General features: G+C 39.6%; 1 protein-coding gene across 1 annotated transcript in view; it reads left to right on the top strand.

The window, feature by feature from the left end:
• Positions 1-3,489: 3,489 nt before the first annotated feature.
• SPTBN5 (spectrin beta, non-erythrocytic 5) overlaps positions 3,490-25,499 on the top strand; it is a 92,269-nt gene continuing 70,259 nt past the window's right edge. Inside the window, 19 exon segments of the mRNA XM_066188091.1 lie at positions 3,490-3,606; positions 6,366-6,533; positions 7,031-7,147; positions 7,847-8,004; positions 8,898-9,126; positions 12,004-12,635; positions 13,626-13,764; positions 15,148-15,380; positions 15,826-15,979; positions 16,465-16,665; positions 17,607-17,813; positions 18,968-19,159; positions 19,881-20,033; positions 20,566-20,696; positions 21,338-21,589; positions 22,156-22,443; positions 23,078-23,324; positions 24,150-24,289; positions 25,276-25,375. Of these exon segments, the coding sequence (XP_066044188.1) occupies positions 3,490-3,606; positions 6,366-6,533; positions 7,031-7,147; positions 7,847-8,004; positions 8,898-9,126; positions 12,004-12,635; positions 13,626-13,764; positions 15,148-15,380; positions 15,826-15,979; positions 16,465-16,665; positions 17,607-17,813; positions 18,968-19,159; positions 19,881-20,033; positions 20,566-20,696; positions 21,338-21,589; positions 22,156-22,443; positions 23,078-23,324; positions 24,150-24,289; positions 25,276-25,375 (3,858 nt within the window).

Below are 25,499 nucleotides of genomic sequence, written 5' to 3'. Positions count from 1 at the left end.
CTTTATTTATTGCTGTCACATAAGGGTCCACCATTTAACTTTGAACTTTAGATAGATATTGAGGACTTAGTGAAATTTTATACCATATCTTTGATTGCCTTGTATCATTGTAAAAAGCAAAGACAGTGATTTGCACATTTAACCATATAGATAATAATTAACTTGCAGTAGGGGTGGTGGAAATGCCTGCATCCAGGACCAATTCACCCACTGGTCCTCTGCCTTCTATTTGTAAGGAGTAAGGACATTTTCTCAACACACACCACCTGGCCAGCCTGTGGCCAGATTTAAACCAATGGCTTACAGAATTAGCTGTCTAGTCCAAGATATGAGTCCAGGAATTTGGAGGGAATATTTTGAGAAATACCTGTAATATAAATATTCAACTTACTTATTTTTAGCAGTTTTATGTGGCATTATATATGATATTTCTCTAATGTGCATATGAAGACACATAATCTACCGATCAAGTTTTATCTGTCCTGAGTTTGGGTGGGTTCCTAATTTCTGCTTATGTTTCCTCCTGTCCCTTTTGGAGGCTAGCTAAGCTACACTTGCTAAAAGGGAAAACACTACTCATCTCTGAGCTTGACATCTTTCCTTACAGCCTCTGATTTCAGATGCCTGCCTATTTTCTAGTACTGATTCCCAGCAGCAACTTTCTGATTCCTGGCAATGATGCGAGGTAAATGTGCCCTGTGCATGTGTGCCCTTGTAAAGGCCAGAAAGGGCTCACTGCTATCTATATAAATCATCAGAATTCTTTTCTCTTTTGTTATTAATGAGAAGCCCATGAATAGTAAACTTTGGAATCAGCTGGCACTGCCAGCTTGACTCCAGTTTGCCCTGCCAGCAGCAGGTATCTGTGCACAAAAACTTCCTCAAAGCAGTGCTAAGCAAATTCCTAACACTTTACAGTTTCACCTTCTCATTTGCTGTGTCCCAGTTTAACCACTTGGCTATCACTCTGATCTTTGTACTCTCTGCTGTCCTTTCATTTCCTGAGTCCATTGTCAGGTTCAATTTTCCAGGTAATAATTTCAGGCAGAACCTCCAGTTCAATTGTGCAAGATGCTCTTTACCAAAGCATCAGAGATATGTATGACTTTTCAACTGGTTTATGGCAATTTTGGGGGCATTCATACATTGTTTTTGAGCATAAGAATTGGACAAGGCCGGTGACAACCTTTAGTCATTGTGTTCTGATGGGTTAATTTCTTTCAGATCAGATGAAAGGTTCATAGGTAGATCATAAATACTTGGTCTCTGTTCCTGAAATCAAAGGTCGCTCTGCATTAAAGCAGTGAGGTGAATGTAGGAGTGAATCTAGTGGAAGTCATTCCTCAGAAGAACCAGCTGCTGAACATCAGAAAGGACTTCCTCCAAAACTGGGTAAGTTCGTTTTTTTCATGTTCTTTGATCTTTTCTTTTCTTGTAATATACCATTATGACTAGATTTGGCTCCCAGCACTGTTTATGTGTCCTGCAAATGCAGATAATCTATTACAGATCTGTCTTTAGGTAATCATCTACCCATACAGGGAGTATTTCCAACTTGATGAAACAGGTGAGCTGTTGTGTGAGGCAGTAGCTCAACAAATAAGCTTCCTTTGTCCCTAAATCACACCAATTCCATCATTATTCAGGGTGACCACAGTGTTTGGGTAGCAATCCTTTAAAACAAAAGGAGCTTGCAGGTGTACTGGGAAGCATTTGGCAAACTCAGAAATGGCATTATGATATGGGTTACCTATATGGGATATTGCATGGGAGTGAGTTAATATCACCTCTCCAGCAAGGAAAGGCAATTCTTTGAATATCTGCTCTTCAAATGGACAAAGTAGACAGTGCTGAACTAGCCCACAAGATAAGAAAATGTTGAGAGGATGTTCTTCATAATTCTATTTCAGAATTTGCTAAATTCTTCCTTTCATTAGGCTTTCATCTACTGTAGTAACTCTTTCCTGTGATGTTGCTGAACCATCAGGCCTCAATGCTGTCCCTGTTCTGAAGAAGTCCAGCATTGAGGGTTAAGAAATGTCTGTCCCTAAAGGAAATAACAAAAAATGCAGTTAAAAAAAAGTCATTGCTTCTGCACTTTCCAAAGCTTACAATATTGTAAAATGGAAATTATTTTTATGCTAATCAGAGCATGGGAAACTTTCAGGCAAGGGATTTCCCATTTGCAGTGGCAGGTGTTGTTAGTTGCCTATTTCTGTCTTCTTATGCTAGGAGAGATAAAGTTTTCTTTCCCAGTATTTTATGGTTTATGAATTAAACGGGTACAAAGCCCATAACTGTTCAAAACTTCACCTTTGCAAAACAAACATGGCATTTTGGGAATGCCAAGGTCACACTGCTCCACACTCTCCCAGTTTCTCAGATGTTTTAATTTTTCATTCTCTTCTCTCTTTGCAGTGGGTTGACAGCAGTAGACACCTCTCTCCTCTCCCATCACTACCACAGGTTCCTTGGTTTCCCAGCCAGGCTGAAAACCAGGTAATACTTCTAATTATGCAGTAGTTTAAGCAGATGATGTTTGGTCACTACAGGTGTCTGCAGCCATGGATCTTACACTGATTTTTCTTTTTTTTTTTAAGTGATCCTCTTGTCTTCATAACAGCAAGGTCACTGCTGTTACAATTTACAATGTAAGACAAGTGTCATCAAAAGAGCTATTTGGTTGAGCTGAACTCCAGTTTATTGTCTCGCAGACTCTAAAGCAAAGACTTCTCCCTTCTAATCTTTCTGAATATTCAGCTTGGGTGCTGTGAGGAATTACAAGCCTGACTTTTCACTGGTATGGATGAGGTAGACGGGAGGAGGGAAGAGAAATAATGCTTCCTGACACTCATGCTAGAACTTTGTTCATGTGATCATGGACCTGTATCACCATCCTTACTGTGATAGATGCACAAAAACTGAACCCATGTGAGGAAAGAAACAAGTTGATTCCATTACCTTTCTAAGCAGCTCTTTGATTTCTGTTAGAAACACTGTGGTCTGAAAGTCAACGACAGTATCTCAACCAGTCCTCAGAGAACATAACGCATGTTTTCTTTTCGGAAGTGATTTGCAGATTCCTCCTTCTGGCAGAGTCTAAGATCAGTTCTCTGTGATGTGCTTCCAGCACATCCAAGGAAGTTATTGATGGCTTTCAGGTAGTGGTGGTCCTCATGGGATCAAGGAGACTGGGTGGAGACTGGGAGCAAGAAAGAAAGGCTGCATAGATGCAGGTCATATTTTCATCCTGAAGCTAGAGATGTATTTTAAAAGGGTGAGCTCAAGAAAGTTAAAAATAAAGTTGGTGGAATTAAAGTGCTAAGTGCAAGCAAAAGGAAATTAAATTATTACACTGGGTGTGGTATTGCATCTTATACTTGTTGGTGCTGGGTTTCCTATATACACTGGTCATGTGACTGTTTTTTGTAGGTGGCCTGGAAGATCTCTTCAGCACTCAGAAGCCAACTGAGGTTTCTGACTTCCTAGATGACCATGGGCACTGAATATGAAAAAGATCATATCAAAAAGCTGCAGGAGCAGCGTATGTCCATGCAAAAGAAAACCTTCACCAACTGGATGAACAATGTCTTCTCTAGGAATAATGTAGGTAGCTCCTTCAATTTGAAGATTTTTTTCTGGGTTTTGTTTTATTTTATTTTATCCACTGTATCCTTTTTATGGTTTTTTTAAATCATATTTTGTTCTAAATGTTGTCACGTGCCAGCAAGAAAGGATTTGACTAACCAGAGTGCTCCATCCTCTATCTTTTACCTCACATCTGTCTCATTTGTCCTTGTACCAGTCTTCTCTAAAATCAACCTTCATTTTGTAGACTGTATAACCCTATCATATTTTGGTGTCCATTGTACACTGGAGATTCTCTCAGCGGAAAATCCTTATTTGCTTCTTTCTCCTATAAGTAAGTTATCTGCAGATGTCAGGGTTTCCCCAAGCAATGCTCAAATGCTTAATTGCCTGGCCAAAGATTCAGACTTTGTGCTTTGCCTGATCGTTTCAGTTTGAGTTGCTGCTCAAAGGATCTAAAAAAGAAGCCTTAATTTTAGCAATTTCAGACATTCTGCCATGCAAGTACAGATCAGTTTGTTTTCAGTAGCTCTCAGACTTCTAAAGATCTTCAGGGCTAGTGTGCAGTCGATTTGTGTGTGCAAGGTAACACTGGTATATTCCAGTCTCCAGACTTACTGCTAATAAAGTTTCAGGCACAAATGATGTAGCTGTGCACAGAAAGGAATGACATCATCCAAAACAATTGCATTTTCTAGAGTCTCTAGTAGATAGTAATGAAAATGGATGTTGGGGACACCAAGCAGGACGAGGCCGTTAGGTCCATTGTAGCTCATCACTGTTTCAGTACCAGATGCGTTTTTTCAGTATAATGTTTATTAAGTTTGTGAGTTGTACAAAGGCAGCTGCAGAGCACAACAAACTTTCAAATTTATTTTTCTTAACGGGAGCAGGCAAATGCAAAACACATGCTTGTTTTGCCACCTACAGAAAGTTAGGTTTTTATGGCGTAGGAAATTAGTTCTGTTTAGCAGTAGACATTTACTTTCTCATTTTACAAATGCCTTCAAGTTCAGAGATAAAAATGCCAGCCTTAAGTTCCTGCAATGTACTTGTTCACATATCATAGAAGCCTGTGAGAGCTTTCCAAACCATATACGGTAGAGACGGTGCAGAGCTTATCTGAGTCTTCCTGGCAGTGTAGTCCCAGCTTTCCAAGGTACACTTTGAGGTGATTTGATCATACTACAGGGCACTGAAGTGTTCTTAATTATACTGTTGTCTACTTCAAGTCTAGCACTAAGGATGCTCTTGGATTGAATTTTTTAAGCTATTTGTGACTGGTGTCTTTATGAGAAGAATGAGGCAACAAAACAGCTGGGTGAGACATAAAGCAGATATATGAAGCCTGTCTTTTTACAAATTCAGAGTGAACTATTTTTCATTTACTGAAGTGTCACAGAATATAACAGCTTTAACTTTTTTTATTGTACTACATCATAGTCAGAATTTTAAGTTTTATTTAATATGCAAAAAGAAATAAAGTTGGCAACTAAACCAGGAGGTTTCTTTTATGGAGATAATCAGTAGAGCAAGTTGTAAATCTTTGGGCTGCACACAGTAGATACTTAAAGACTTTCTAACTTGTTTTTACAGTTTCGGTGTCTTTTTCTTTCTCTGGAGAAAAGATTTTTTAAGCTAGTTAGTAACTGATCAGAAATTAGAAGGTGGATGCCTGTTGTCTGTCCTTTTTCCCCTTAACATGTAAATATTCCCTGAATTTGAAAAGATTATAGCTTAGCTTCCCTCTCTTTCTTTCTGTCTTTCTTTCTGTCTTTCTTTCTTTCTTTTTGTCTTTCTTTCTCTCTCTTTCTTTCTTTCTTTCTTTCTTTCTTTCTTTCTTTCTTTCTTTCTTTCTTTCTTTCTTTCTCTCTTTCTTTCTCTGTTTCCTTCTCTCTTTCCTTCTCTCTTTCCTTCTCTCCTTTCTTTCTTTCCATCCTTCCATCCATCCTTCCAGCCTTCCTTCCATCTTCCCTCCCTTTCTCTTTCCTTCTTTCTCTCTCTTTCTCTCTTTTCTTTTGATGAAAAGAAGATTTACAATAATTTCAAAATCACAGTAAATTATTCTTGGGTGTGTGATATGGTTTTAATGTCATGTCTAGATGCCCAGTGGAATGAGGCCAAAAGGAAACACCCATAGCAAGTTCTTGTTAGAGTCAGAGTACAGACTGTGTCATGTTGTATCACCCAAGCACTGGGTGACCTCATTACTGGCAGCAATAAAACACATTTTTGTAAATGATCCTAACCTTTCCCTTAGCATGAGTCTCTGGCTAAAAATACAGAGACTTTGGGTGGTAGTGTGGGTTCAAGCAGGACGTGACAAACTCTGTTGAGACTGTGGAGTAAAAGATGAGTCATTAAATGGGACTATCAGCTCAACTTTTAAATTAAATGGACTGCTCAGAATAAAATTATTCTGGAAAAATTAAAGATTCACTTCAATTGAAATAAAAAATGTCAGCATTTCCGAAAGCTTTGATTTTGAAAATGTTTGATTTTTTTTTATTTTTCAAAATCTACGTTTTTCTTTTTTTACTCCATTGTGGGTTTGTATTTTTGTTTGGTTGTTGGGGTTTTTTTAACTTCAGACTACTTTCATAAAAAATGTAAGTCCTGCAAATCCACTTTTTCTGAATTAGGACTCACCACTCCGTGTATGTATGAGCTGCCATAGAGAAGACTCAAGAAGGTATTTTTTGTTTTGTTTTAGAAGTAGAGAGTTCTCTCTGCCAAATGTAAAGCTGGAGTCTGTATTGTCTGGCTGGTCTTTACAGGTAAAGATTGACATAGAAGATATTTACGCAGACTTGAAGGATGGCATCTCTCTCATGAAACTCCTGGAGCTGCTCTCTGGAGAAGCTTTGCCCAAACCAAGCCGGGGAAAGATGAGGGTGCATTTTCTAGAGAACAACAGCAAAGCCATCACATTTCTGAAATCCAAGGTATTTAATATTGATATTAGAGATCACAACACTTTCTATATGTTATTAACTAATTATGGCATCATGTTCATTGTAGTTTCCCCCTCTAGTACACAATAATATATCATCTGAAGACAGGCCAGGGATTTTATTGAAAGGAAAAATTCATCAAATTTTAATTTCTGTTATTTGAGTAATAGGTGCGAGAAGCTGCTGATATTCCTCTCCTTTGGAGGAAAGAAATGTGTTTCTTTCCTCTCCCTAACCACCAGTTTTCAAAAAATATATGTAGGAACTTTAAATCTTTGAGGCCACTATCTCTTTGCCAGGCTTTTGCTGAAATTCATCATGAGCTGATATAGGAGCTTGCAGGTCTATGGACTGATGAAAAGTCATGTAAAAATGTAAAAAATAAACCCATTTTCTTAAGAAAATGGCCTGAATGCCCTCTCCAGTTTGTTACACTGAGAGCTAGACACAGGCACTTTCATACTGAACAGATACTGGTTTATTAGCAGGTACAAGTAAAAGTGATTGGTCCAGAGAACATCGTCGATGGTGACAGAACCTTAATCCTGGGCCTTATCTGGATCATCATACTTCGATTTCAGATTTCATCTATCAAACTTGATAAGGTAAAACTATATCTTTGTCTTTTTGCTTGTGCAATTGAATCCACAGGTTTTTTTCTCAAATAGGTGAAACGGTGACTTGGAGATAGAAAGAACATTCATGTTCTTCACTCTGTTCTACAAATTTTTTATGGACCTTTGACATCATGTCTAATTTCTCTGTCAACAGTTCTCTCTAGATTTGAGTCCCATAATGCTGCTTTGCTCTTTCTCTGGAGAAGCACATGCTTTTTTAAATTCTTAAATGTGTATGCTAATAACATGAAAAACAAGATTCTATAAAGGTATTATGAAATCAAAGTCAGTAATTTCTAACAGTAGACCTGAATGCATCATATTTTGTTTCTGAGTTCCATTTCACAGCTAAGGAAGCAAATAAACTGAACTTTCCTTTCTGCTTGATTTTTACAGACATTCCAGAAGAGAAATGTTTAAAAAATTTCAGCACCTGCATTTCACCTTATAACTTCTGCATTCATTCAATTAACTTATTTTTAACAGAAAACTTCTATTTTCATGTTAAATCTTTCTACCTTTATGACAGATACAGTCTGTAAGTCATGACTTTGAGGGGATCTGTTAATTGAACAAAAGTAATACAAAGTGATCTCTGGGAACATAATTGTAAACTCACTGATACAACTTTCATATACTTTCCTATATTGCTGACACTGATTTTTCTTTTCCCTGCACTCTTCACAGGAAGAATTTGGAGGCAGAGCTGATGTTCTATTTGCCAATGAAGCCTTATTACTCTGGTGTCAGCATAAAACTGCCAGCTATTCCAATGTGAATGTGAAGGACTTCTCCAAAAGTTGGAGTGATGGGCTGGCCTTCAATGCTCTCATACATGCTCACAGGTAAGTTTTGATGGATCAGTTCAGGCAGAGTTGTTCATTGCTGTTTCTAGCTCTGACAAGAGTTGTTCCAGGGTCTGAATTACAAGTTTTTGTCAAGAAACTGTCAGATACTCTCTGCTCTTTCTCACTGAAGACGCTTCTTTCTTAAATGGATATTCTCTCTCTCCTTCTTAGAAGGAAGGACCTAAAAGTCCTGCTTCATAGCAACTTCAGTTGGCTGTAGCATTGAATTTGCAGGGGAATATCACGTATCTGAACAATACTGCCCATTTGGTCTTAGCCCCTGAGTCATGTTCCCATTTCTCTTCTTTTAAAATAATTATTTTAGGCACTAGTTTTATTGCGTGAACTTTGTGACCATGTATAACTTCTGGTTCTGTAATAGAGTAAGCGACTTCTCAGTCTCTTACTTTCTGCCTTCTCCACCCCTTTGAAAAAGGGTGAAGAAAACAGCCAAAAGCAGGAGAGAGAAACCACCTATGGTAACCTTGAACGCTTCTTTGTCCTCAACAGTTCTGCTGTGTCTTATATGAGATACTGTAGAGGGATTTTGGAACTTCCCCAGTTGGGAGTCACCTCCCTTTCCACAAGTGTCCCTCTAGTGGGCTTTGGTTTTCACCCATTTGGGAAAAGGAGAAATAAGGGCAGAGATTTGCTGGGAGTGGTGATTCAATTTCGTAGAAGACAGTTTTCTTCCTGCTATGTAGGCAAGGGGCAATGCTCTTGAATGAAGTTCAGGGTCAAAGTAATTTCAGCTTTAATGTCACATAATGTTAACAGTTATGTGACTATTAACTAAGTCTCATAAACAGTTTATGGTTTATGATCTGAAAGAACTTACTACAAACATAAATCTTCCTTCATCTCCATGCCCTCTTTTTCTCCTTGCCCAGGCCTGATCTTATCCACTATAGCTCACTGCGGCAGGACCAGCCCATTAAAAACCTGAACAATGCCTTTGATGTTGCTGAGAAAGAGTTTGGAATCAGCAAACTGCTTGATGCTGAGGATGTGGCAGTGCCCTATCCAGATGAGAGATCCATCATGACTTATGTGTCACTCTATTACCACTACTTCTCCAGACTGAAACAAGGCCAGACAATACAAAAGAGACTTAACAAAGTAAGTGCATTGCTATCTTTGGAAATTATAAGTTTAAAATGTAAAGCTAAATTTAATTTGGAAGTGTGGAGTGTTTTGTGCAAGCTCAACTTCATTTGAACTGAATCAAAAGGCACAGCCATCTGAAAGACCTTGCACGTTGAGACTTGTACCTGGAGCCTGTACACACTGTGATCTCCAAGATGGTTGTAATTAACTCACTGAAAATCAATCCCTTTTTGACCCCACAGTTTCTGTTTGAGAACTGATATGGTTCCAAGACAGCTTGAGGCATAGACATCTCAATAATATTGGGAGAAGATTAAGACTAGGCAAAAACAGACCTTGTCAACAGTTTTCTCATTTAATAGGAATGATGATCCCTTATTCTATGGAACTACTTTGGATTTTGATTTCCTGTGGAAATCCTCATCCTTGCTTTCTAACTCCTTAGGTAGGAAAAAAAAAAAAACCCCACAAACAAACAAAAAGCCCAAACAAATGAAGCAAAATGAAAGCCGCCACCACCACCACCAAATAAAACTGAGAGAATGCCAGCTAAATTGGCTATTTTTTTTGTTATTTTTTATTAAATTTAGCAAAGGTAAGGGTTTTTTCTGTTTCTACATATGCTTCACCTCACATAAAATCATGAGCTACATTAAAAACTACTTGCATCCCACTGATGGAAAACTATAGGAATTATGTAGTTGTTCCACTGCTGACTGCCTCCCTTCAGAGAATTTCTCTTCTGTCTCCAGAGAAATCTGTTCTTGTTTTGACTCAACTCCAAAAGAAATAGCCTACAGAAAACCTACGCGTTCAGGATGGTTCCTACATGAACATCTGGACTCAGAGATCTGCCTGTGCAGCTGGGAGGGGGAATACGTTGCTTAATGGGAGGAAAAAAAATCCAGACTGAGGCTTCCTTGGTGGTGACAGGGTGAAAAGGTTTTGCAAAGCAGGGATTGGTCAACTAAAAATGTGATCTGGGGCAAGGATTAGATGAACCTGTAACACGGCTCCCGACAGCACCAAGCCTGTTAGTGGGGAAGGAGTGTCTGGAGGATGCTCTTTGTCAGAAACTCAGTGTTAGGTAGTCCTTCAAGGAGCAGGGAATTGGACTTGATGGTTCTTTTGGGTCCCTTCCAACTCGAGATACTCTAGAATTCTATGTCCTAGAACAGCATGTTCTCCAAAGAGATGCATTAGATGAGAGCAGGACTTGAAATTCAGTCAAAGGCTGGACATCAGTGAGAAGAGTAGACAGTAGGACTTCACAGCTCTACACATGGGTCACTGGATTTTGGCCAGGAGACATTTTTTATCTTTCAATGAACATGAAATTGTCCTTGACTCTACAAGCACCTATTGGAGGAACTGTAAGAAGCAAGTAGGCCATAACTTTGGTATTTTATGAATAAATAGTTTGCTTACTCTGTCCTTTTTCAATTCTCATTGTGCTCCACTGCTTTTTCCACTTTTTCATGTTATCTTTATTCTTTCTTTTCTCTCTCTCCACTTACCTGCTTCTTTTTCTCTCTTCAACTCTTTTCCTATTTTTAGCCTGTCTATAATATTGCATTCCTGTCTTCCTGTATTTCTGACACACACAAACATTCAGAAGGAGAAGGAAACAGATGTTAATCGCTTCATGTCCTTAGTCCCCTCAAATAGGCGGCTCTGAATTTACTAATAGGATTGCGAGGGAAGCCTGAATGTGCCAAGGAAGCCTTGGAGTTCAGACTAGGTGTGTGACCAGGATGGCAGAGAGAAACAGCTTGGGGAGGCAAGACTCCTTTCCCTCTCCCATCTGTGGTGACCATGTAGTTGCTAGGATCTTTCAGCAAGAACTGAGTACAATGGCAGAAAATACAGAGGGGAACCCTGATGTCACGGGCTGCTTTTCCTGCACTAAAGGTTGGAACTATTTTACTCCTCTTACAAGACTGCAGCTCTTAGTCATTTCCAAGTGCACTTTCTGGTAGGCAAAAGCAGATCACCACTTGGAAGGACTGGGTCTTTTCTCAGTGCCATCTCCCTCACTAATCTGCCTGGCTGGGGCAGGCAAACTCAGCAGAATGATAGATGCAGACAACATTGTTCAGCACTAAACCTGACATTTGCAGGAGTAAAGATCTGCATCTTTACTAAGTCAGCGTGCAGAAAAAAATAATATGAAGTAAAAGGACAAAGACGGAAAAAAACCCCCTAAAATGGAAAAAAAGGATTATTTCATTCTAACACCTTTTATTTCATTAGGGAATTAATTCTAGATGTTTGCTCCAGTATTTACCTGAACTTTAACTAAAGGCAAGTCAAGCCACAAATGAAACAGATAAATGTCTTGGACTTGAAAAGTTAGTGTTGAATCAAAGTTAACATCCTTACAAAGCCCCGTTTAGCCATGAAACATTTTCTAGTAATTTTAATAAAGAGAAACAGTTCCAACAGAAGAGATTGAGAAGGGGCTGTTTGAGAACAGCCTGCTGTGTGCATGTGAGAGAACCAGGATCTTGTCAGATGGTCTCCTAAGATACTAAGTGGTGAAGCTAAGAGGGTGTAATTACATATTAGGATAGAATTATTTGGGGTTGACAAATGAGACTGGGGAAAAAGATGGAGCTTTTTCAATTGTGAAGCAAAAAATGTGAATCATGCTGTTTATTCCCAAATGTTTTCTTAAATAAAAACTGAATTGAAACAATTAATTAATTAATTAGTATTTATCTGTGTTTTATGGAAGGCTGTTCTAGGATTTCACCCAGCCTCAGCTGTGACAGCTTATCACCACATCGGTATAAAAATGCGATGACTGCTGAAGACACTGCTTTCTGTTCACTCACCTTGCTTCCTTCTGTTTCTTATGGGGCTTGTAACTTTTTATTCCCATCACAGATTGTGTTCTTCCTGATGGAGATAGATGACTTAAAGCTTCAGTATGAGCAGATGGTCTCTGACCTCCTGAGATGGATTAAACAGAAGGTGATAGAACTGGATGACCGTCATTTCCCCAACTCTCTTCAGGAAATGTGGCTGCTCGTGGCCAACTTTAAAACCTTCCGCACTGTGGAGAAACCTCCCAAATACCAAGAGAAGGGCATGATTGAAGCCCATCTTTTCAACATCAGGACCAAACAGAGAGCCAACAACCAACGGCCATACTTGCCCCCAGAGGGGAAGATGCTGCAGGATGTGGAAAAGCACTGGATCATCCTGGAAAAGTCAGAGCACAACCGGGGAAAAGCACTGCAAACAGAGATGCTGAGGCTGGAAAGACTGGAACAGCTAGCCCAGAGGTTCCTGAAGAAGGCAGCCCTGCGTGAGTCCTACTTGGAAGACATGAGGAAAGTGATTGGCAAGCAGGACTTCTGGCCAGAGAGTGTGGACAGGATGGAGGCTGCCAGTAAGAAGCTGGAAGCCATTGTGGCGGATGTACTGCCCAGGAGGGAACGCTTCACAGCCTTGGACGAAATGGCCACTGTTATCAGCCGGGAGAATTATCATGGCAAAGATCAAATCCTGCAGAAGTGAGTGATGGCTGAGAGACTGTGTAGCAGCAGAGGTCAAAATTAGTTGAAATTCAGAGCCGTGGTAGAAGAAAACTAATTGTGACTGTGAATCTTGTCTCTGCTCCTCATGAGTAGAACTGTCAGGAATTTTTTCTACCTGTGAATAGTTCCAGAAGATAAGACAAACATTTAATCTTCTTCAAAATTCTAAATTTTTTTCCTTGGATGATCAAAGCCTCAGACCAATTTAGAGTGAAAAATATTTTGAGATATTTTTGTTACATATGAAAACCCACCTAAAAATTTCTACCAAATATCCTATCTGCCATCAAAAAATGCTTAGAGAAGTACTATTTTTCTCCCAAATCAATACATTTCCATTTCAGTCTGCAGTTTGGGGAGTTGCAAATTGGTTAAGGCATGTTATTCTCAGATTTACTCCATTTTGGAGCAAATATTGAGAAATTATAAATACTCTGATTATCTCAGGTTGTTATGTAATCTGATTTGTGAGTATCCAAGAATGTCATACAAATAATTTCTCTCATGGTATTTTATTGCTTTTCTAAATTCAGACAAAATCAAGACCCTCTGTGAAAACTCAGAAAACCACTTGTCAAAGAGTAAATTAAACTATGAGATCAGATTTTGACTTATGAGATGGTTTAGATTTCTGTTTTACTTTAAGTAGCCATTTAAAGAACACTTAGTTTCCAAGCCTTTCCACCATATCAAGCAAAAGCACTGTAGCAAAAAAAAAGAGTGTTCTATGAACATCCGTAAAAACCATGTCTAAATTTTTAAAAAGTCAATGACAGTTGGTGTGCTAGTCAAAATTCCTGTAATAACATTTTTTGACCTCTTTTGTGTTCCTGGCCGGTCCTCCTACACTGATGTCAAGAGTCATGTGTGTTTACTTAGCCCCTCTAAAGCTGCAAGCACTGACAATCCTCCAGTGCTGCCCAAAGCCTTTGGTCCAAACTGGTATTTCTTTCTCTTCTTTTGTAGGCAGAAGAGCATTTCAAAGCAATGGCAGGACCTCCTGGATCAGCTGCAGAGACGAGAACAATCCATGGGAACAATGCAGGAAATTCTGGGCCTCCTGAGAGACATAGATGCCATTACAGAGGAGCTGAAAGAGCTGCAGGTACTGAGCCCTCTCCTGCAGCACACAAGTTGCAGTGCTGCCAGTGTGTGTCCCCATGTTCCAGGGACTGGCTGGTGCCAACAGGCGATGAATCTATCAGCTACAGAAAAAATACACAGTTTTAACCTAGATGCCTAATCGAGCATTTCAGTTCATCATCACAGGTAACTACATGAGGAAAAACCGGCTTTGCTATGGGGGTTTCCCTAAACAGAAAGCCAGGTATCCTATTATATGGAATGTAATACAAGTTCAAGTTGTATGGTAAAATAAAGATGGGAGATAATATTTACTAAATTTACGAGTGCAAAAGCAAAAGTGGAAGAAACACACCTCCTGTTTCCATTCCACATAATTCCTCTGAAATAGCTTCTGGAAGTACCTGCAGTAATTTTACAGGTGGGAATCAACTCAGGCTTACAGGTATATAAGTTCATGAGAAAGAAAAATTCCACTGTAAATGCATAGTGGTTGCTTTTAGCAAGAATTTCCAGCTGTTACCAGGGTGTCAGAGCACAGAGTCTTCTCTTCAGCATGAGAAATCACTGGGTTCATATTGATTTTGTAATGGAAGAAAGTATGTATAGATCCTTAGCCTCCAAGACAGAAAAATCCTCATGACGACAGGTTGCTTTATACCCAGGCTGAAAGAGTCAGCGTGCTATATGAAGTTGTGAATTTCCAATTAAAGATAGGAGCTATCTCTAAGTTATAAATATTTCTATCCTAGTGTTAGTAGGCATAGAACATCTAATGGTAATAGTGTAATTGGAACAGCAATAGTCTGAGAATATGGGAAAAGATTGGTAAGGAAAGATAGTACCCTAGGATTAATAATTGTATCCATTAATACAATTAGAAAGAAGACAGACTGATAAGAACTTCTCATCAGTCACCAATTAAGTCCTATGAAGTACTTATTTTCATTATTTACATAGACATGTAGGCTTCTCAAATTAAAGAACAGTGCAATTAGAACATACCACAGAATGGGATACTGTGGAATTCTTCAAATACAGATTGTGAATCAATCTGCCTACAGATGGGTCTATAGCAAAGGGATATTCATTGCACCCACAAATTCTGAGACCTTGAGTGCTTAATCAGAAGAAATACCTTAGAGGCAAAAACAGATGCTTATTTGATGAGATCATTACATGCACTGCAGCAGATGGAAAGTCTGGATTTTTGCCATTAGGTTGTGGAATTGAAAAAAAAAATTATAATTTTTCTAAATAGGCAGCTTTTTTTGCTTTACCTAGCTGACATTCTTGGACATTTAGAAGCTATGAGAGACAACAGGAACCTTTCAACTGATTTATTTGTACTGAGACCCTAGATGCACTCTCTGAAAATGATGGGTTTTTTCTTCTCATTTTGTAGGTGCTAGTGAATTCCCAGGACTGTGGGAAGCAGCTCCTGGAAGTAGTAGATTTGCTGCAGAATCACAACTTGGTTGACTCGCAGATCTCTTCCTATGATGGCAGATTGACACACATCATCCAGAGGACAGCAGAAATCAGCAAAGACAGCACAGTCAAATCAGAATTGCTTTATGCAAAAGTTCAGATGCTTCGTCAGCTGTATCAGAACCTTACAGCTCAGAGCAAGTCACGGTAGGCCTGTGCTCGTGGCTCTGCTCTTCCTGATTAGGATGCCCAATCCTAACTCTTTAATCAGAAGGCACAGCTTCCCTGCATCTGAAATTTTTTCATTTCTCCATTTATAAAGACATAACAAAAGCAACTTGAGTGTCTTGATTGCAATTGACTGAAAGCATCACTTGCTTTCCTAGATGAAGAACAGCTTCATTCTCAGCATTTATTATAACTTGCTTTATGTCAAGTCTGAATAGCGAATGGTTATCTCCTCATCTCGTGGAGAAAGAAGGAACTGTAATTTTGTTTCTTTTGGCTTATTCCATGAATAAATTAATATATTACAAAAAGGAATTAAAGATATTCAAATTCTGGATTTTAAAATTTTTCTTTGATTAATCTACCACTGTCTTCATGGAATCCTAATTCTGACTGTCACGCACTGTTTATTTCCTTGGTTCAGTAAATCTCAGCTAGAAGAGGCTTTGAAGCTTTTTGAATTCTTCCGTGACTGCAAAGAGGAAGAATCATGGATCTCTGAGAAGTGGAAGCTGGCAAGAATGACAACATTAGGGAAAGATGTCAGCCAGATCACAGCCTCTATTCAAAAGAACAAGGTATCTTACTTTGCTGCTGGTGCCTTGTCTTTGTATTAAAGCAAGATTTTAGAACATCAGTGTCCTTCAGTTAAGTCACTGCAGAACTTACAAGAATGCTGTCAAACTAATCCTTATCTCAAGTATCATGACCAGAGTTGGAATTTTAAAAATATGTATAGGGTGGGCATTTTTTTTCCCGAAGAGGGGAAGGAAATGGTAGAGAAGGAATATGCTTCGTACTAGACTAGAAGTGGGGCTTCTTGTGAAGGCACTGGGCTCCATATTAACGCATTTAATGGGCAAAAATAAAGTTGCTAGCTTCTGGTTTTCTCACCTACTTTTCCTGGCCAAGAGAGATGATGGTAAAGGGAGAGGTGGTGAAAAGATAAGACATGGGGCTCTTGGAAATGCATGCTACTCTGGAGTAGCAGAGAGTAGGAGCCACTCCTCTCTTGGCTGGTGGGGAATGAGCTGTGCTGACATGTTTCCTGTCCTTGTGCTAGGCTCTTGAAGCGGAGTGCAATTCACACAGGGCCATATGTACCGATGTGATGAGGAGGGGCTGGGAGCTCAGCCAAAAGAACCCCACGCGCCAGGATGACATTCTGAGGCAGACAGACAACCTCCAGAAGCTGTGGCAGCAGCTCCAAGATGAGGTGGCTGATCGCAAAAGCCGCCTGCAGGCAGCAGCCCTCATCAAACAGGTAAGAGGGTTCTGCTGGGATGTGTGATATGTGGGACACGGATGTGGTTAATTCTGCCCCATGCCCCCATGTGGAAGACAACAGCGGTAGGAAAGACTTCATCTGTTGATCTTCCAAAAGATCCATGGCAGTGAAGTCTCAATCCTCTGCAAGCCAGACACGCAGGAGATTTGAGCAGCTGGGAGAAGCTCTAAAGGTAAAAATGCTAATGAAAATAGCTCACATGATAGCACTAATGCAGAGCCTTTTCAGAGGGTGGATCAGGTACCTGTGTGACATATTTCAAAAATTAAAAAAAAATTCCAAAGACAACAAAAGAAACATGTTGTAACACTTAGATTGACCATGAACTTCACAAATCCTGCAAAGTGTTTGACGCTTCCATTCTGACCTATGATTTTACTCCCACGAACATTCACACATCTGCAAATAAAGAATTTGTATAAAAGCAACATTCTTAAATCAAATCACATTATCTCAGGTATTCTTATTCTTCCCTTCTTAAGATTTTGCTCAGTCTTGTTTCCATGAAATGTTTGAACAAAACTGAACAGCTTCAACTTCATTGCTCGTTCCTTGAACATTTAGAAAATACCTGTTGGTATTACATGGTGATGCCTACCAACATCATACATTGTGGGTTCCTCTAATAGCTGCTATTATGCACCATGAAGTTTTAGCTAGTTAGGACTTTTTAAAGAGCTATATAGGCAATCCTTGAATCTCTTTACTCACTGTAATTCTATTTATTAGCTGTGTTGTGAGCATGAAATACATCAAGGGTTTAGAGTTACCTTGTCCATAGCTTTCACAACATCTGGAAGTAACCTTATAGCTACAGACCTAAAGAAATTTCTCCTTATTCATAATTTTACAAAGAGGAAGGAGCAGGATATACTTCCAGGATGAATCCAAGTGTTTTCCACCTTGTGTTTCTTCAGTACTTTGCTGACATCGATGAAGCAAACTCGTGGCTGCGGGAGAGGCAGCCCCTGCTGGCCAGCAAGGACTATGGCAAAGACGAATCGAGTGCCGAAGCGCTGCTCCATCGCCACTTGCGACTGGAGAAGGAGATTTCAGCCTACTCCTCCGAGATGCGGCGCCTCAAAGAGCAGGCTGACATTGCAGCACAGCAGGCTCCAGCTGCAGTAAGTAGAGGAGGGATTGTGTCACATTGTGTTGAAGAATGAGAACAAAACGGGTTTTTCAATTTATTTTTTTTTTGCCAAAATAGAATATACCAAATTAAGTTTTTAATTAGAATTGGGGCAAATTTTTAGGTGAAGAAGAAGTTCCTTGTCTGCTCATAGCATACCTAGTTACTATTCTTTGAAATGCTAGAAATATTCTCATCCATGTTAGTTCCCTCTATTGGTCCTCACAAAATACATTCTCACTCTCTATTCTCATAAAATTATTGATTTCAGTAATCTCTAAAAAGCAGACATTTAATCAATACATTCTGATGAACTCTCCCAGTACCCTAATGTAGTGAAGAACTATCCCACAACTCTAGGGGCAATTCATACCCTCCCTTACTTTTATATGGCAAGTGAGATAAAGTCTACCCTGCAGATGCCCCTCTTTGCCACTGACTAGAAAGGTAACTTTTGATCTGAGATCAGCTCATTTAAAACCAGAATTCAGGGGAGACGAATGAATGAATGAATGGCACATTTCATAGCTTACTTCTTTAGATGTCTATGTTCACTCAATATTCAGCACAATAATTTGAGAGCAACGGGCATCACATGTGGTCTTTCCTTTACCTCATCAATCCAGCATTAATTTTTATTAGAAAAATATTTTATTACTTTGCTATGAAATATGAAAAAGCACATGACAATATGGGGTTGATGTACAAATAGAAGTATCGATTCACTAGGGCACTCACAGATTTTGAAATGGGAAGTGTTCAGGTACTAAAACATCACCACAAAGAGAACCATGAGCACCGTCAATTGCCTTGCTCTGTTGGCACTTCTGAAAATAGAAAAAGCTCCTCCAACCAAATAACTTTGAATTGGGAAGAAAATGAGAATTTTTACTGAATCAATACAGTTTAAAATGAGCTGCATTTAGCTTCCTCTTTAAACAAAACCAAAATGTTTTTCAGGTTTTTAAAATTCTTTTTTCAGAATAAAACAGTGAAAAAAGTTCCCCAAAAATACTGGAAGTTTTTGGTTTAAAGGGTCAGAATGCTGTGATTTGAACTAGGATATCCAAATTTTCCTTCCAAGTGAAATTTTTTGTCCAAATCCGATATTTTCATCCATTGATTTTGTTACATTTTTCTTAACAGATGACAAAGAGGGAAGCCCCAAGTGACTTAAACCAAAAGACAACTAAGCTACAATTCAGTCGAACCTGGGCAACATCTGAAACTGCATCTGCTGGAGCCTCAAGTCTGGATGATCATTTTCTTCCAGAGAATATCTGGAAGACCCAAGAAGAAATAGATTCACTTTATGAACATCTACAGAGCATGGCTGAGGTATAATTTCCCCCTCTGCTGTGCAGTTCATGGAAAAGTCCAAACCAGTGAAAATTGAAATTAAGTGCTTTGCTGGCTTCTGCTTTTCAGTTTAGTAATGTGTCTCAAAATGTAAATTCCTGTAGGATTTCAAGCCTTGAGATTATCACTGAAATTGTGTATCAAAACAGATTTTATGTTGGCAAATCTTCCATTTACATTCCAGTATTTTTAGTCCATGAAGAGCAGATTCTTTCATGTAATCCTTTTTTTTCTCCCCTTAATGTTTGCTTGTTGTAGGTCCTAAATCACTGGGCTGTCTTACCTGACACCAGTAAAAATAAACTGTAACCTGCATTTTGTTAATATGCTGCTCTTCACTCACACCACCTCTAATCGTGCCCTAAAGCCACACACAAACGTGTTGTATGTGACTTTTACATATTCTAGAGAAAACTGCCTTATGTCTTCAGCAGGCAGCAGCAAGTAGCACAGCAGCCTTCCCTACTGTCCAGAGGCTGGGCACTCTCCAAATGATTCTCTTAGGCTTTTAAATCACTGTTACTCTGGGAAGAAGTATTGTGATCTTGAAATTTCATGTTCTGTTCTCTTTCAGCACTGTCTGGGAAAAATACTTAACTACCACCAGTGTATTGTAGCTTAAATAGAAAGATCTTTTTTCTGTTGCTTCAAATGGTAAGGAGTCATTACAACAATAGTTAAATCTTCATCTCTTTAACAGAACAGAAAAAAGGCTCTGGAGGAGATGATTGGATATTATCGCTTCTGTAGCTCTTGCGAAGAATTTCAGTCATGGATGAGAGATAAAGAGAATATTTTCCGCACTCTTCAGCCTCAAGCAGACAATGTGGAGGTCATGCAGCAGAAATATCAGGTACTCCTTTATCCTCTTCACACGACACCTTTTAAATCAATTTTTACCTTAAGAGAAATTATAAAGTTGAGAAATTTTTTGAGAGCCTTTTCATTAATTTCAACTTAGAGAGTCATGCACAGACCAAATATTTATTTTGTACGGACTTTACCAAATTACTGAAGCCGATGTGACTCTGTCCCTTTATCTTCCTACCATGAACACAGTATCCTGTACAAATATGGTACACAAGGATTCTTTCTGTGGCTTATGATGCATCACTTTAAAAAAGTACCAAATTATGAAAAAATCCCTCAGTGAACTTGCATCCCAGTGGAGTGGGACATACATGCACAGACATAGTGTGCACACCAGGGAGATCAGGGGGCTGCAGGGGAGTTGTGTGCATGGATATGCATGGAGTCAGCAGGCAGGCAAGGGGAGAAGCCAGCCATGAAAGTGGGATATGAGTGGATATCAGAGATTTTTGAGAATTGTGTCCACAGAAATGGAAAAACCTCATTTTCTTCATTCTTTTATTTTTCTATTTTAGAGATTTTTAACTGAACTGGCTGCAGGCAAAGGCCAGCTGGAAGACATTGAAAACTTAGCTGCTAAATATGGAAAGATCAGTCCGAACAAATATTTTGAGATCCAGACTTGGATGGAAGAGATCAACATCAGGTAAAAGTGCTACTGATGAGCAGAGGATTGTCTAATGGGGTAATTGCAGAGCTGACCATTCATATCCCTTCTGGATGACAGTGCTGCCAGCAGGAAAGGGGCAGCCCTGAGCCCAGTGCCATGTCCCCAGGACTGAGGGGGGCTCCTGACACCAAATTGCTTAAACTCTAGAAATCTGTGTGTGCATGTTAAAGCACAAAGTTAATTCATCTGTGGGCAACAGTGTTGTATTCAGAGTAGTTCTGCAGCACTGCAGCTGATTTGGTTACTTAAGCATCAGGGTGAGGACACACTTCATAAATCTTGAAAGGACCATCAAACCATGTTTGACTTCACCAAGACTATTTAGTACCAGTTGTGAACGTATTCCTGCTACCACGTCACTCAGTGGGCATAGTCAGGCCCTGATTTTGACCATGGTTGTTTAATTGCATCATGTTCAGAATGTTCTGGTCACCTGAGAAGGTCCCCTTGTTCGAGATGACACTGATACGAACTTTGATGTTGTGAGAGGGTGCCAGTGTTCACCCCCACCCAGCCCATTCAAGTACTGATTAAATCTTTATACAAGACCTTTTCTGAACAGAGAACAGCTATAGTTCATGTACAACAATGGCTATAAATTGTTATCTCGCTTCAAGATGGCAATCCATGGAAACACTGAAGGAGGAGAAAGGCTCTGAGCTGATTGGAGTGGCCGATGTGAGGACATTTCTTCAGGACTGTCAGAGCATAGGAGCGTTACTGCAAGACAAGATGGTCCAACTCAGAGATCTGGAACCAGGGAACTTGCCTGCTGGACTGGAGTCAGACAAGCGCAAACTGTACACAATTGAGAGAGAGGTCCTGGTAACAGAGAGGAAAATAGAATACTTGAGGAGCGTTGCAAAATCGTAAGGAACCTTCTTTTTGTTTTCACTTTCTTTTCTAGTTCTCTAAGATCATGCTGTAAGTTATGGCTATAAAGAGAAACTTTGAAAGCTTTTCTTTCTAGAAATCCAAAGAGCTCACTTACCTACTGGACTGAGCTGATTTCTCTTGAGTGTGGCTGGGTGACTGGGGAGGTGTTTCTTTCCAGACTTCACGGTTGTAGAAAGATGAATACCACAGGATTGTTTGTGGCTCTAAAAAATCATCTCTACTAATGTTAGTTACCTACTTCAAAATCTGGAGGTATCACTTAGGTCCTGAAAGAGGGTAATCAGGGGAAGCAAGGGTGATGGTGGGAAAATAGCAGATAATTGTGCACAGGAGTTCAAATTTGAAATATTAAAGTTTTTTACTTCTTTAAGTTTCTGTACATTCACAATGGAAATAAGTTGCCTTAGCTGACTTTCTTTTTAATGGAACTCTAAATATCCAAATCCATTCCTTTTAAGAAGTAAAATCCATTACTTTTAAAGAGTACTGGTTCAAGCTCTAAGTAAGTACTCATACAGTCGAATGTGTTTTATTGAAGGATCAAGGACACCAACCCTGCAGAGAGCAGGGCCATCACTGAGCAGGTAGAAAACATGGAGAGGCTTCTGGCAGAGCTCAAGTTGGAGATCCAGAAGAAGCGGGACATTCTGCAGTGGGCCCAAGACCAACAGTCCTTCCTGCAAGACAGCCGTCGGCTCCTGCTGTGGGCAGAGGGCATTCGGGAGAAACTGGGCAGTGAAGAAATGGGTCTGGATGTAGCATCTGCAGAGCAATTGCTGAAGGAACATCAAGACCTGCTGATAGAAATTGACTCTCAGAATGAAAGGTAGAGAGATTCTGGCAGGGTGGGCAGAGTGGGGAGATAGGACAACAGTGCTGTGAAAATGAAACATGTAAATCATGTGCATGAAGGTGATACCAAAATTTTATTCACATGCACTTGAACATTAGTGACAAAAGGAGACTGCAAAACCTAAAATCTGGTCAGCTTTTATGTACTTATCCTGAAGGCTGGTGGAGGAGGAAGGAGGAGCTGAATGTTTGCAGTAGTAGAATTCCATAAGCTCTCCTGACACTCTTAAAGAGTGCTGTCTGTACTTTATTCCAGTTCCTCCATTCCTTCTCAGGCCTTATGCTTCATTTTGCCATCATTTTCAGTTCTTCTTCTACATTGTAATGAGTTTCCAGATACTGTTTGCCCTCCTTTCCCTTTTAATGTGAGGGCCTGCTTATGTGGGCTTTCAGTCCAGATGGGGAAATCTCACCTACTGACTCCAGCATGTATCCCTGAGCAATAAAACAGCTGCACTTTGTAGTGCATAACCTGCAGGAAAAAAGGTAACAGAGAGGGAGGGAAACTTGGTGTGTGGGCACTACCAAGAGAGCAAAGAGCTATGATGTAAGTGAATTCATATTCTCTGATGCTGTGAGGTCTCATTTTTCTTTTTGACTCTGGGAAGATTTCTGCAGCTGGAAGAACTTGGGCGCAAAGTAGTCCACCAACAACCCAGTAACAACAGGAGCAGAGATGTCCACCAGACCATGGAGAGACTTGCCAAGGAGAACAAAGAGCTGGAGGAAATGTGGGGAAAGCGATGGAAAAAGCTGCAGGATGGCCTGGATTTGCAGAAGTTCAATAGGGAGGGAGACCGTATCAATGCAGCCCTCTCTGGCCATGAGGCCTTTCTCCGGGGGGATGACCTTGGGGTATGTACAGCAGCTGATCTTGTTTTCTCCTGCTTCTTCTCCCCATCCAGGAAGTAGCAACAGTCTTCTCTATTAGACTGCCTTCTTCATTCTTCTGATCACGGCATTTCCATGCCTGGGAACTGGACTTTCCGGATCGTACTAACATTCATATATTCTTGTTCATCTTAATGAGAACAAAACTCATTGTCCCTCGGAAAAAAAAAGAAATTAAAACACCTAGGATTGTGATTTGTTGCTATTTGTACACGTTGTACGATTTATATAAAATTGACTCATCCATTAAAAAATGTTTCAGCTTAAACATAGTATTTTTTCAAGTAAAAATGTAACTTTTTTTTAAGAGCTTTTTCTTTCAATAATTTAAGAATATTAAAGCAAATGAAGCAACAAAACAAATGCAGGCACTATTCACAAAATCAATGAAGAAGGAGGTTGTGGTCCCTGACTGCCTCTTATGTTTTCAGCTGAACCCAGAACATTGATACTTTGGGATCAACTGAGTGGAATAAAGTTTTAGAAGTTAGTCTTTAAGTATTGCATATCCCTAGATGGGCTAGAGTGCTGGCTAAATTCAGAATGCAGATTTTCTTAAAAGGTAAAAATGGAACCACAATGGAAACATAGAAAAGAGAAACCAGATATGAAACAAACCTGCTGCTTGTTTGTAGCCCTAAACATCCTTGGGCTCATGCAAAATGTACACTGTATCTCCTGCCTGAATGAGAAGGAGGAAAGTAGGGTCCAATTTTTTTTTTTTTTAAATTGCTACAGAAACAATATGAGCAAGAAAAGTCTTGATCAAATTTTCATTTTCAAATGCAGGACCATGTAGATGCTGTTCGAAGCCTGCTGAAGCAACATCAGGAATTTGAACAACTGCTGGTGGTACTGAAGAAACGAGTGGAAGCACTCAATGAAAATGGGGTGAACCTAATAGAGAGCAGGCACTTTGCATCTCATGTGTGAGTCCAAACCCATTCCTTTTTTATTCAGCTTTAATAAATGATTCAGTGTGATCAGGTGAAATGAAATATTTTCTCTGAGGAGAAATTAGTTGACCTCCAATCCACAGTTTGATGGATAAGGGAGTCAAAAGGAATTCTTTTCAAAAAATGGATTTCCTGTGCTCTTAGGACAAATGAGCTTTAGGTTAAAAGTGGCATTTGGTAGAACACTAGAATATTTTTTTTTGTGTCATAAATTGCATGCAGTGATGAAACTTCCTTAAAATGAACTCTTTGAATGCCTACAGAAAAATAATTCCTTAATTTATCAGTATCACATTTTAGAAAGACTTTTTTTTTTTTTAAATGTTACTGAAGACTTCACAGGAAAACTCTTCAGGAGCAGCTCCTTTGTGCTTTTGTCCAAGCTGAACTGTTACCTGTAATTCCTTTTTCTGGGCTAGAATCACTAGGATCTAGTAAAGGGACCCCTTTGCAATCAAGAATTAGAAATAGAGGGTTAGAATGGACCTCTTGGATCAGAAGACCTTGTTCTTGTGATCATAAGTGATAATGCCTTGAACACTCCCTCCACAAATTTACAAAACTGCTCTCAAGGGGGGATTCCTTGCCAGCACTACTACCATTAGAAAGCCATTTCAAAGCCTCATTGCACTTACACCAAAGAAGAAGTTATTAGTTTATTATAATTAATATAGAAATACTGTGGAATATCTGGGGCAGAGGGAGGTCTCAGTGTTCCAGTGTATGACTGCAATTCACTAATGTGACACAGCTATACAAGAGGAAAATCCAGAACAGCTGGCAAGCAATACCTGCTCTCCAGGTGAGCCCAACATGGTGATGGGACCAGGCCATACATCCCTTCTTCCTGTCAGCAAAGTTGTAGAAATTAGATTGCATTTACATCACAGTCATGACTGCAGCACAAGCAAGGGGAAGCAATATTAGCACAGTATTGGACTTCCTGTTTTTCTTGGTAGTATTGAAGAAAGAATGGCCACTCTCCGGAGAAGGTGGGAGCAGCTGATACAGAGCAATGCCAGGAGAAAACAGAGATTGTTGGATTCCCTGCAACTACAGGTAACTGATACTGCAGATTTGTTCAGGCATCTGTGAATTTTGAATTTTACGCCTTGTCTTAAAATGAACCAAAAGCTCAAACCACTGAGCATTCCTACTGCATGTCATTTTCTCTTTGGCTGTG

The sequence above is a fragment of the Chamaea fasciata genome, unplaced genomic scaffold (genome assembly GCF_029207755.1).
Source record: "Chamaea fasciata isolate MVZ Bird 193981 ecotype frontalis unplaced genomic scaffold, bChaFas1.0.hap1 SCAF_7, whole genome shotgun sequence".
NCBI classification, from domain to species: domain Eukaryota; kingdom Metazoa; phylum Chordata; class Aves; order Passeriformes; family Sylviidae; genus Chamaea; species Chamaea fasciata.
This window is presented reverse-complemented; position numbering and strand designations above follow the sequence as displayed.